Here is a 13,178-nt window from a genome sequence, read left to right as displayed (position 1 = left end):
GTGTAGAACCTTAGGAATATTCTAAATCTCTGCACGTCAATTTCAAAACTTTAGGTGCACATTCAAATAAGCAAGAATAAGAATATAAGCCTACTTTTTCCAATGTATACTTTGTCATACATCTTCAAAGAATGAAATGAATCTCTATTCTCTTTAAGACGTTTGTTTCCACAACCTGCATATATTTTAAAGACAATCTTATGCAACGTACACTAGACTAGTTTTCCATTTACCACAATGCAGTGTATAGTTTGTATAGAACAATAGAAGTCACAAAGCATATTTGCTATATACATTATATTAATGGGTTAAGTGTAGTAGCGAGACCTTCGTTAGATAAGCACTAGTCACGTTTAAGTTCAGTATCATTAATACTCGTTTGCATTTAAACTTACAAACATTCGACGTCAAATAATTCTCATGATTTTGGAGTGAAAAACCTAAAATATACAACCTTTGTGTAGAAGATCATTCGTGTATTTTGAGACATTTTGTTGCACTTTTATCATCACGTTTCATTATTGCAGTACAAATATCACTAATTGGAAATATTTGTAGTGTTGCATCGTTAATTATTTTGTTGTCTGATGTAATTTGTGACTAAGCTTATGTGTGAATCATTATGAAGAATTTGTAATAATCTCGAAAGACAAGATTGTTGTAAATATAGGTATCATAAGAATATAAATTACCTAGTCTAAAATCATGAAAATTTTGCATTCAATTAATAAAATCATTTTTTTTGTTTTTTTGACTTGATTCTTTTACTAGCCACTGTGAGTTTGACACAATAAGTTTAAATGGTGTACATAAGTGTGTACAGTTCCACAATTCGCAGTAAACAAAAAACTGGGAACTGCGTACCTAATTTGGGTTTTCTGTCTAAAATAAGACCTACATTTCGAGATTATGATCAAGAAAGACTTAGGGTCACTAATCATTGAGCAATACTTGTTCAATGATTATATCTGTATAACATGTAGCCTAAAACAACTTCGAGGTTTCAACTACAAAGTATGTTCAAAACATTGTATACACAAAAGCCTTGAATATAGCGCCGAATGGTAGTTACATTTAAAACTGTTTGCTTTTGATTCAGTCATGGCGAACAATAAGTAATGATACTTTGACAGATATGTACGATTTTATTACCTTCCTCTTCCGCTTTTAGCTAACGTCATATTGACTTCTATAATGTTAGGTTTTCTGGCTGATACCATGTTTTTGTCCTTTGTTAAAATCGTCCTCTGTTCGCTGCACTCATTTATTTATCAAGGATGTACTTAATGTAAAAGATAGTGACTTTTAAATTTTCTCTTCTTGCTTATCGTTAATTATAAGGGACGGATGTTGAGTAATTAGGAACAAAATACTGTAAGTTTTTGTCCATGAAAAGTTTTCAATGACCTGTTGTTTCTTGATTAATATGAACCAGTATTATTGATACTTCGATATTAATAATGTCTTATTTGTGATTATTAACACATAAAATAAAAAAAATAAAATGAATAAAAATATACTTAGAAGCAGTATATTTTTATTTATATCCGTACAAAAGTCCAATGCATCTTACCGCTCTTGGGTCTTGAAATTGAAAAATTTTAGCGGATATCGGGTAACTGTGATATACCAAGTCTCAGAACCTAAATGTATAGGAGAAATGGAATCGGGAGATGAAGGTTAGCAGCATGGTTACCTGATTGTAAATAGAACCTAGTGTCTAGGTCACATTTTTCTTAAAATACTTACTTTCAGTCATTAATTCTCTTTTAATTTTTCTCGATCTAATTTTTTAATCAACCAAATAGGTCAAAATACACATAGAATGTGATCTGATATTTATTGTGATTTTGCCAACTTTACTTAAAATTCTTGGTTTTAAATTAAATGTATATATTATTTAGAAGAAACATATATTTGCAAAAAGATAATTTAATACGTGCCTGTTTTGTTATTTTTTGGATCTTATAATTCCCCACTTATTTATTTTTTTCTCGTATACAAATAACGCAGTTCGTGTTATTACTCATATAAAATCAGTTTTAAATTCAGTTTATTTTAATCACAATAAAGTGAAATTCAGTATTTAAAGCGAACATATGTATTTGAAAACGTTTTTCTAATGAAATCTGTTATTAATTAAAATATAAATGAAAATATTTTATTAAAATAATACGCATTTAAATTTGTTTCAAAGTCATATACCTATTTAATATATACATAAGTTTGATAGTTTTACAATATACGTTTAAAAATACTCCATAGTACTGTGTTATACGTAATTATTATTTCACGATTATTTAGTATGTACGATAAAGTAAACATAGGTGCGGCTGGAATATTAACACAATATATTAACATCACCACTTATAACTTTGTATAAGAATTGTATTATTTTTTTAGCAACTGTTCTATTGTATTTGCAGAAGTTAAAGGTGCGTCCAACACAGCTTAGTAATTGTGTGACAGATTAGTAATTGTTTGTTAAAGCTGTTCCCTACTTAGGCTGAGAGAGTTCAGTAATAGAATTTCTATACAGCGAAGATGTGACAGATATTATGAATTTGAACCTCGCCTTCTCTGACTACTTAAGTATTGAGATACGATAAAACATTTTCATTTTAACTTCTTTTTTATCTTAATTTAATAAGTAATATAGCAATCGTAATACATTCGGCCGGTTTCGTTCATTAGTGAAATCAATTTCTTTATTTTATTATTAAATTGTTTCGTTTGGTACTCTGAAGTGGTCGGTAAAATTTATTTTCGTCTCATTAATATATCTGAAGAACGTTCAATGATTTGTTTGCTTGGTAATTAAATAAGTAAATTTACTTATGCACACACATGTAGAAGCACACGTTTTTTTTGATATTATTATTATTTTTTTTAACATTTTTGCACATTCTTATTAATGGTTATTTCAATAGATATTTATTTTATTTTCATTTTCAGAGAGCTTTGGCGCAACAACAGCATCATGGAGCAGGTAAGTTTTATAAATATTTAAAATTACGCATGTTTTAAAGTTTTCATATCTGCTCGTAGCGTACGTGTTGTAAGGAATATTTGTTTGTTATTTTTATACCATTTCACCAATATCAAAATGAGAATTCTCAATTCTATTTTAAAAAGATATTTACCATAATATATTACACTATAAATATGAAATGTTGCCCTGATGTAAATAGAGACGTTTATAAGTTAAACTAATTTTTGTAATTACTCAGGAAGGTTATTGTTGCATATTTTTTTTTTAATTTAAAAATCATGGGTTAAAATTATTTTTTTATAAAATAATGATTAATCTAAGTGTTCAAAATTATATCTGCCTATATTGTGTCACATAAAATAATTTACGGATATCAAATACATAATTCTGTGTGAATTTGGTTTAGGTACTACTTACTACTTATTGCTTATACTTGATCTCAGTACCAGAATTTAGATTTGACTCATTTTAATTTAAAATAAGAGACACATTGTTTAACTTTCAACAGAAAAAATATTTGAGGTCACTAAAAATAACTGACTTCAGAACTGTAGATGTGCGCCGATTACTTTGGGTTCGATGATCTTTTTGAATGTAATGTCAGAATCAGCTACTGAAATATTATTGAGGTTGGGAACTCGTGGGTAAATTGATTCAAGTGTCCTCGTGAACTGTAAGAATTATTTATTTGAGGTTCAAAATATTGAGGTAATTTTTAACATCAAAACGGAAAGCGAGATCACTTAGCGAAGACGTATTCTTCAGTAAAGGAGTTTCCAAATATAACGCTCCTTGTCTTCTAAAAACTCTAACAAAAAAATGTTGCTCCTTGGTAGCCATTGCACAGCGCAGTAAAGTTGTAACCGTCTTAATTCATTGATTTCTTCTTCAAATAAAACCGTGAAATGACGTCCGTGAAGCGGTTTTTGCACGTATCATCAAATTTCATTTCCTTTGTACATAAGGCTTCCTGGTGGATAATGCAATGATTAGAAAGTGTTGTGGGTCTCTTAAAATTCTGCAACAAAACTACGCAACCATTGTTTTTTCCTGTTATTGCAGGTGCATCATCGGTGAAAATGGATATAATTTTATCCCAAGATGAACCATTTTTTCAAGTGCATTCTTTAATTTTCAAAAACATGATTTCCTTGGGTTGTATTTTCTAGCTGACAGAATTCTAGTAAATCTTGGAATAGATTCAAATGTTCATCAACCCTCTGCACAAAAAAAGAGCCACTAAGAATACTTAAATCGCAAATTACATCTAACACCAATGAAAAGTATTTGTAATTCGTTACGATTTTTTGAATTAGACTTCTGATATCAACCGCCATCTCCACCAACCGTCTTGTAACAATGGGTCGTGAGAGTCAAACACTTGAGCTTGACTTGAGCTGTAACATTTTTATCATCAGAATTTTGTGCAAAGATTGTCCAAATCCTTTTTCACAATTTCTCCATCAGAAATAGGTTTCTTACTTTTTTGCTAAAAGCAAAGAAATTTCATAAAAGACTTTGGCCATAGATTCAAACTGTGAATTTTGTGTATAGTACTTATACGAAATTCACAGATTAAATGTATTCTGATAAAGGTTGCCGGTTTATTAATTGATATGAATTTGGACATCTTTAAACAGTGTTTTTGGGCACAATAGGTTTGCTTATGTTTGGTTAAGCAATAGGTTCATATAAAACTAGGGCTGAAGATTCAGTGGGCGGTGTTTTCAAAAAATTTAACTGTAGGTAGATAGGTACTATTGGGAAAGTATTTAACAAATTCTCCTTAAACATTACAGAAGTTCTCTGTCTACTTATACGAAGTATATATTTTTTTTTTTTTTTTTTTTTGATGACGCAGGGAAACTCTTTTTACGAGCCGTCTCACCGGCCTTGGTGGGGCTGGAGAGGATGTGTGAGACTCGACCTGGGCAGGTCCCTACTCACTAAAACCACTGCGAAAGCCCTCGGCCGCTATGTTGGTGCACCCCGGATCTGTCAGCGACAGGGCACACCAGCGACTGGCCGGTCCTGGCAAAGAACGGACTTACTCCCTCGGAGAAAGGGGGCGATCCCGGCAATTAGGACCGCCCCGACGACGCTGGGCTTTCACAGGAGCCGGGTTACCAGCCCGACCCCAGCCCGGGGCGCAGGGGCGCTATTGGAGGAGGCGTTGATATCGCCCCCGGCGCATCCCCGTCCGTCGTCTGCGGAGGGAGGGTGCATCGACCGCAACCTCCCGTTCCCGCTCAGATGCCTCCTTCGTGGACATGACCGTCTCACAGAAGGAGGACACCGCCATCCAGGACGTGTCACTCTCAAGCATCTTCTCCGCTGTGTGGGAGGCTGTTGAAGGCGTTGGCGATGTCCAGCGACACCGCCAACACTACCTCTCCTCTGCGTTCCGCCTCTTCCGTCACCGCCCTCAGGCGTTTGAGAGCATCGACGGTCGACCGGCGGGCTCGGAACCCGAACTGGGACTATGAAAGCCCCGGTCCAGAGCCTTCCTCCAGGTACCGAACGAGACGGGTGGCTATAATCTTCTCAAAAGCCTTCCCCGCCTCGTTCAGCACAACCACCGGTCGCATCGCCGAAGCTGAGTCCGGAGGCCGGCTGCCTTTCGGAAGTAGGCATAGCCGGCCTTCCTTCCAGGCCCTCGGGAACTGCCCGGACCTCAGATAGAGGTCGAACAGCTCCCTGAGGGCTCCTCCGAGGTGCACCAGGGAGAGGGCCAGAACCCTCCCGTGCACCCCGTCCGGACCCAGTGCGCTCTTCTTACTCTGGAAGCGAGCCAAAATCGCCTCCATTTCAGACTCCGTGACGGTGGGCAGAACGCGGTCGCCGTCTTCCAGCGTCTGCCGGGCCATTCTGGGGGGAGTGAATCCCGCCGGGGCGTCGGGGAAGAGTTCCTCGACGATCCCCCTCAGAACAGCCGGCTGGAGCACCTTCGTGATGGGGGCCGACTGGGCGCAGATTTTATTCGGCGCCCTCTTGTACGGTCGGCCCCAGGGGTCTCGATCGAGCCCCTCCACCAGCTCCAGCCAGGCTACCTCCTTGGCTCGGCAGATGGCCTGCTGCAGGATCAACTTCTTCGCCACGTAGACCCTGTACAGCCGGCCATCACGCTCCTCGTCCTGGGGGCGGCGTCGCCTGCTCCGGGTGTATGCCCTCCTGGCCCCGTTGCAGGCGACCCGGAGGTCGGAGATGTGGTCCGACCACCAGTACACCGCTCCCCGCGGGGGGGGACGTCCTACGGGGGGCATCGCCGCTCTGCAGACGTTTTGGAGAACGTCTCCGAAGCGACTAGCCCCTTCATCCACCCCCAACTCCGCACTCTCCGGGAGACTCCAGCGGCCGACAACGGCCGCTTCTTCAGCCAGTTCCCGGTTGAGCTTTGACAGTGCCCAACGCGGGAACCGACTTCTCTCCCGGGGCGACGAGGAACTCGACGTTGGACTCCGGCGACCTGCAGGAGTGGAAGACACTTCGAACCGTATGTAGCGGTGGTCCGAGAGCGTCTCCACTCCTGCCTCAACCCTCCATCCCTCCACTCTGCGTGCGATGGTCGGAGTGGCGAAAGAGACGTCCACCACTGAACCTCCCGACCGTCGCACGCACGTCTGGACTGTCCCCGTGTTGAGAAGGGACAGTCCGGCAGTTAGCGCCCATTTTTCCAGTTCCCTCCCTTTGGGTGTTGTGTGAGGGTTCCCCCACGCCGTGGACTTGGCGTTGAGGTCCCCCATCACAACCACCTGGAGAGGCGCTAACTGCCCTACCACCGGCCCGAGAGAGTCGAGAAATCTCTCGAAGGCCGGCAGGTCGCGGTTCGGGGAGAAATATACCCCAACTATGGCAATCTCCCCCCGAACCGCCGCCACATACCCGTGGCCCCTCGCTTTGACTGCGAGGGGGGGCACGGCGCCCGGCCTCGTGACGATAGCGACGGAGCCGTCCGCGTCTCCCACCCAGTGAGGTTGGGCAGGGACATAGTACGGCTCCGACATCACCGCCACGTCAACGGCCCACTCCACCATGGACTGCAGGAAGAGATCCTGAGCCCCGGCGCAGTGGTTGCCGTTAGCCTGTAGGAACCTGAGATGTCCCGCCATTACTCGGACATCTCAGCTCCTGACGCCTGCCTCGAAACCCCCACCCTTTTCGGTTGGGCCGGGAGTTTCCCACGGGTGGATGGGGGGCGGCACGAATGACCCCCCATCACATGGTCCGCCGGCATGCTCGCGTCAGCGCACACAGCGCAGCGCGGTGACGCGGAACACTGGGCGGACTTGTGGCCCTCCTTGCCGCAGCGGTAACACAAGCCGCTGCGGTCTTTTGGACTGGAGCACGCGGCCGCAACGTGCCCCATTCCCAAGCACTTAAAGCAGTGCTTGGGCCGTGCCTCCATATATGAGAGCCGCACTTGGCTCCACCCCACCAATATACTGCCCAGCTGCAGCAACTTTTTGGCCGCCACAGCCGGCACCTCCAGTAGGGCGGAGCCTGTGCCGCGAACCCCAGGTCGCACGTTGCGCACCCTGACCTGTGCCTCGGTGCAGCCCCCCTCCTGCGCGACCGCGGCTATTAGCCGGTCCGCGGTCGTCGCATCACTGAGGCCCGTGACTCTCAAGTCAGTGAACTTCACGGGCCTCGTAACCTCCACCTCCTCTGCCAGTGCGGACTTCAGCTTCGCGGCCAAAGCGTCTGCTTTGTCCGCACTGGTGGAGCCGGGAACCTCGATGATACGGGCACCCGTTGCTGTAGCACGGATCTTCAGGGGCCCTATCCCCAGCTCCTTTCGGTCCACCTCTTTTTCGGCCTTGAGGAGGACCGACAGATACGATGCCCCTCGGGCCGCTGCCTCAGGGCGTAGTTTCAGCACTACGGCCTGGGAGCGCGGGAGCATCACTTTTTTCAGGCCCTCTTTAGGGCCCGCCTTCTTCTGCTGTGGCGCCGGCTTCTTAGTCGTCGGCACCACCTCCTTCTTCTTGGGGGCCTTGCGGCGGACCACCTCCGTCCATCCCGCCGCGTTGGCCCCAACACCCGCTGCCACCGGTTCGGCCCTTCCACTAGACGTGGATGGACCGAACGCTGTCCAAATCGCCTCTTTCCCCTTACCCTTACCCTTACCTTTTCCCTTGGAGGACGGTGGAGGAAGGGAAGGGAAGTCATCCTCCGACAACACCATTACCGGTGCCAATGACGCCGTTGGAGGGGCTGATGACTTGGCCCCTCTTTGCATGGCCGCCTGGCGGATAGCCTTTTTGGCAGCTATGGCGACAGCGGAGTTGTCACCCGCCAGGGGAGGGCGGGTGACCTCCTCCCGCGGGAGCGGGACTCCAGCGCGGCAAGTCGTCCATCGACCAGGTTGCCAACCAACCTGGCGATATTCGACTCTAACGCTTGCATCTGGTCCCGGCCGATTGGGCCCTCAGACGCCGCCTTTGTCGCCGCCGCCCTCTCCCTCCGCATCTCCTCAAATTGGAGGCGGTGAGCGCGCACCTCCTCTTTGAGACCCGCGTTCTCTCGCTGGAGCCGACCAATATCGGCTCTAAGACGGCGGGTCTCTTCCGCCTCCGTGCGCGTCACAAGCACGCCCAGCGCCTCCTTGAGAAGGGCAGAGGCCTTCATTATTTTTGAAGAGTACCCCCCTTTTAGGTTGGTACTCTTTCCCACTAATTCTTTGATAAGGTCGAGGCTTTTCTCAGCCTCGACCATTATCGCCTCTGCCCCCATTGTCTCCAGGTCCAGAAGGACCTCTTTCTCCCTTGCCTTTCCTCCGTCCCTCCCCCTTACCAGCTTCTTTTCCATAAAAGAGTCGAAGCTGGCCTCCGACTCCTCCTCTTGCCGCTTGCGGAGATATTTTCGAGCCCTAGTAAGGGCACGACCGCGGCCTCGTCTCCCCACCGGACCCGGACTCCTAAAAATCTCGCCCCCAGTCTCAGTGTCGGAGCCAGACATCTCCGAAAAGAGACGTTTGGCTCCCACCTCCGACCCCGGACGCGACGACATAGCATCGTCCGCAACGAAACTCCCTAAACCTAATTTCCCCGGTATCCCCCCCCGGGCAACCCCCCCACCATCATCTTCCTTATCTACCATCCTAAACACTCCTACGCAACGACGAAAGCAAAGCAAAAATTACAGATCTGATAGTATTGTCACCTCAACTTAGAGTCCAAGTATATAAACTATCCCAACATAATACATTTAAGCTTCCAACGTGATACAGCACTTGACCTTGATCTTCAATTCCATCCCTTAAATTGCTTGGGAGTGAAGCTAATGATACTTTTTGAAATCTCTTTTTTACTCACGTATATGGATTCCACAGTATCTAAAATTGCACCAATGTTGGATATGGCGTCCTAGCAGATGGCAGACCCTCTAACGACAGTGTTATGTCTGTTGATATATCGGAGACTGTTTTGAAAAATATAACTGGTATTATAAACCCAAACAAAAGTTTTGCTCATCACTACCGAAGCTCTAATTTTTCTATCGTTTGAGATTATCTAGTAAAAAAATACAAATAATACTATCTCACAATGAAATGTTGCGAATTGTTCTTAATTTTATACAAGTGTTATATATTTCAAATTAATAGTGTTTTTTAACCAGTTTTAAGCTATTTATGGAAAGAAGGTAATAAACTTAATAATCCTATAGTAATTTCGTAACGGCTTTCTCAATGTTTTTTATTAAAGATGAACAACCATCAATTGTGTTATTGAATAATTTTATAATTAAAATAACGTGGAACCTGGAGCAAGAATTTAACACCATTAAGAAATTTATTATTGGATGTTTAGTTATAAATATGATGAATTCATGCCACTATAAATTTTTCCAATCATACTCTTGGTATGAATATTGTTTTGGCAAAACCAAATGTTGATTTGGAGTTCTTATTGGAATTCGTTTCTGGTTTCTGGTCCAATTATGGCCGCAATGATTAAATTCAAATGCGAAACATTACATCTGTAGCTAATTTTTATCCTTTTTTGATGAACTGCCGTTATAATCCTGAATGTACAATTATACTTACTTTAATGTCGTATTGTTATCGGAACTAACGCAGCTCGTAAAATCAACAATATATTGCTTTTTAATGCAAATATTTGCCTAGCTTCTGCATATAATGCAAACTCTCTTAGCAGAAAGTAAATCGGTTTAAAATACAGGTAAAGGTAAATAATTTCTCTTTGACTCCACAAAGCTTTTGTCTCACAGACGTATTACAGCTTTCATATGTTGACTTCTATTCAAAATGCAATCATTTATTCTACTACTACGGCCAGCTATGTCATTGAGTATGCCTTTATGTGATTTATCTTTTACAACGTTCTGTTAAAGGAATTTATGTGCCAGTTTAGTCACGTTTCTACCATTTCATGAGTATAAAAATTAATAAATTGTACGTAAATATTTTGTTTTGATTTCTGTAACTAACAGGAAAATTTTTTGTAATCCCTACGAACTATTTCTGTTATAGTTGATTTGTATTTTTATGCATAACCAATATCTTTGTATTAGTTTTAACAAAGTATGCAACTTAGCTGTTTTGATGTCAGTATAATGTATATACATTCGTTTACTTTAAAGCCTTTGTAAACGTTATAACGCTGGAACGAATATAACTTTATTTAAAATCTATTTTCAGGAAAGCTTTGAGTAACATTTTGCGTTTTATAAAACAACAATATTGTCATGTTCTCTTTTGACAGGTACTTTTACCGTTGTGCAAAACATATAAGGCTAAACAATGTGTTTTTAAAAATAGTGAACGACTTACGAATAATAATTTTCCGTTGATTTTATAATTTTTTCGAAATATATCTATTGAGGAGTTAAGAGTTGAAGAGATTTATTTAATTTTACTTCAGTCTTGTCATTAAAGTGACGGTAAATTATAATTTATTAATTTTTTAAGAATTGCAAAAATAATCTACTAAGTTAACATACTCCAAATTCACTTTGACAGTTTATTAGTATTTTAAAAGTCTCACACGTAACGATAAAGTTAGTACAATTAAAAAATATTAGATCAAAGTAGTAAATATTATTAGCAATTTAACGGCTCAGTATTTAGATTTAACAACTTGCAAAAATTTTACGCAAAGGGATGTTTTATGTCATCCCGTTTATATTTTTTATATATAGTCTTGTTTGCAGCCCTCAGCAAAATAATATATAACATGACTACTTCCACTTTCCACTCCATGTAATGAAATTGCTGCCAACATTAAATGTTTCACATTATTTTTTTTAAACAATGGCTGCTTAAAGTAAATTTAAATGATCATGTTTAATAATCGTTTTTTGCTGGCGATACGTATGTTTTATATAACAAAGATTTTTAATTTATGTACATCGGATGCAATCGAGCAATTAAATCGGTTCGATCGCTTGAAGTATCGTTATTTTATTAAAACCATTAAACGATTAAGTTATTCATGGCGAGGCGGTGCCCAGAAGCAGCAGGTCTCAGATAGGCGGTCTCATGATGGTTGCCAGTCAAATCTGGGCATTCGCGTCCGGGTGTTGGTCAGACGAGGCGATTGTAACCATGGGACAAGACACATCCCCGGTGGTTAGACTCCCGCCGGCGTCCGACGGGATCATTTTCTTCTTTTCTTTCTGTGTAGTAGCGGCTCTTCATGCCGCTACCCCGCTCAAACCCGCCGAGGGGAAACCGCTCATGGGAGGCTCAACGAGCGAATTGCAGGTAACGGCTTTCGCCGGCGAGGTCCAATCCACTTTTTAAGGCGAGTGTCCGACAGCCGGCGGCTCCGGTGAACATCCAGGGTTGTCACGGGAAGAAGGTCCCACGGCATGGCGTATCCGTCCGGCGGTCGCCAATGATACGGGGCCACTTTGCGGCTATGTGCGAGCTCCAATGCATCGGCACGCCGATACATGGCTAGGCTCAATCGAACTATGAAATCATCGAGGCTCTCCATGCGTAGGTCTCTGGCAATGGTCGCGATCCGTACGAACCGCGGCGCATCTACAAGAGTCCTTAGTGCCTAACGACTGCTGGGCTTGCAGGCATCCGCGCCCGGTTTTCTAGACCGAAGCATACTAGGCGGGAGCGACGTAAGTTAGGCGCGATTTGATGTTAGTCTTGTAGACTGCCAGCTTAGCTCGGAGGGGGAGATCCGATCGGAGAACTGGTCGCAGGAGAACACGCGCGGCTCGCGTCTTGTCGACAACTTCCTTCACGTGGAACTTCATTGTCAGTTGGCGGTCGATGGTCACGCCAAGGTACTTAACCGACCGCGCCCAAGTAACGGGCTGGTCCAGCTGACGGTGCCTTTTCATCGCCGCGTGGGCGGGATGTGTCGATATCGAGGTTATCTGGGGCCCCCTGGAAGCGGGGCTCGAGGTTAGCTTTTCAGGGCGTTGGCCCCCTGAGCTGGCTACAACTCCGCCTGTGAATGCAGACGGATCGTTGGGGCAGGCGTTTGCAGCCCTGGTGTCATATCAGGAAGGCCACGGGCGAGGAGTGGCCCAGAGACTTAGGTCTCGAATGGGCTGCCTCCAGTCGGCGGCAGTGAAATCCAGGTGGTCGTGCCCGGGTGTTGGTCGGACGGGGTGAGTCTAACTGTTGGCCAGGACACGTCCCCGGTGGTTAGACTCCAGCCGGCGTCCGATGGGGGTCATCTTCTTGTGGTCTCTCTTCTTTTTAGCTCTTCTCGCCGCTACACCGCTCGAACCAGCCGAGTGGAACCCACTTGTGGGCCGATGTGTCGATACGGCCGGTTAACCCGATATCTATACCTGACGCGGCGCTCGCACTTCGTGCTATGCAGTGGGAGCGACGCGTCACCTTTCGGCCAATCAGAGCTTGGCATCAATTAGCGAATTTTAATTTAATTCTCGTACATGGAGACATTAGTGACTATTCTAACCTCATAAATATGCATTTTTTCCTACAATTTACATATTTGGCTTTTAATCTATCTACAAATAATCTATAGAGTTGACTACAAAGTTATTTGAAATAATTATGTATAAACCTATATAATATTATATATTTCAGGTATATTTATCATCTTATTGTATCATATTATTTTACTGTAAGTCATACCGCACACAATTTATATATGCCGGAAGACAGGTATGACGTAGTGAACGTAAAAAAACAATGGGTGTTTGAAAAATCGATGAAAGTATCTTGAAATGT

General features: G+C 43.3%; 1 protein-coding gene across 1 annotated transcript in view; it reads left to right on the top strand.

Annotated features, from left to right (window-relative positions):
• Window positions 1-13,178, top strand: part of LOC116778125 (uncharacterized) — a 57,366-nt gene that overhangs the window by 20,158 nt on the left and 24,030 nt on the right. The window contains exon 8 of the mRNA XM_032672012.2: window positions 2,956-2,989. Within this exon, the coding sequence (XP_032527903.2) occupies window positions 2,956-2,989 (34 nt within the window). The remainder of the gene's footprint in view (window positions 1-2,955; window positions 2,990-13,178) is intronic.

This window comes from Danaus plexippus, chromosome Z (genome assembly GCF_018135715.1).
Source record: "Danaus plexippus chromosome Z, MEX_DaPlex, whole genome shotgun sequence".
Taxonomy (NCBI): Eukaryota; Metazoa; Arthropoda; class Insecta; order Lepidoptera; family Nymphalidae; genus Danaus; species Danaus plexippus.
The sequence above is the reverse complement of the archived record's forward strand: the minus strand, read 5'-3'. Positions and strand labels throughout refer to the sequence as shown.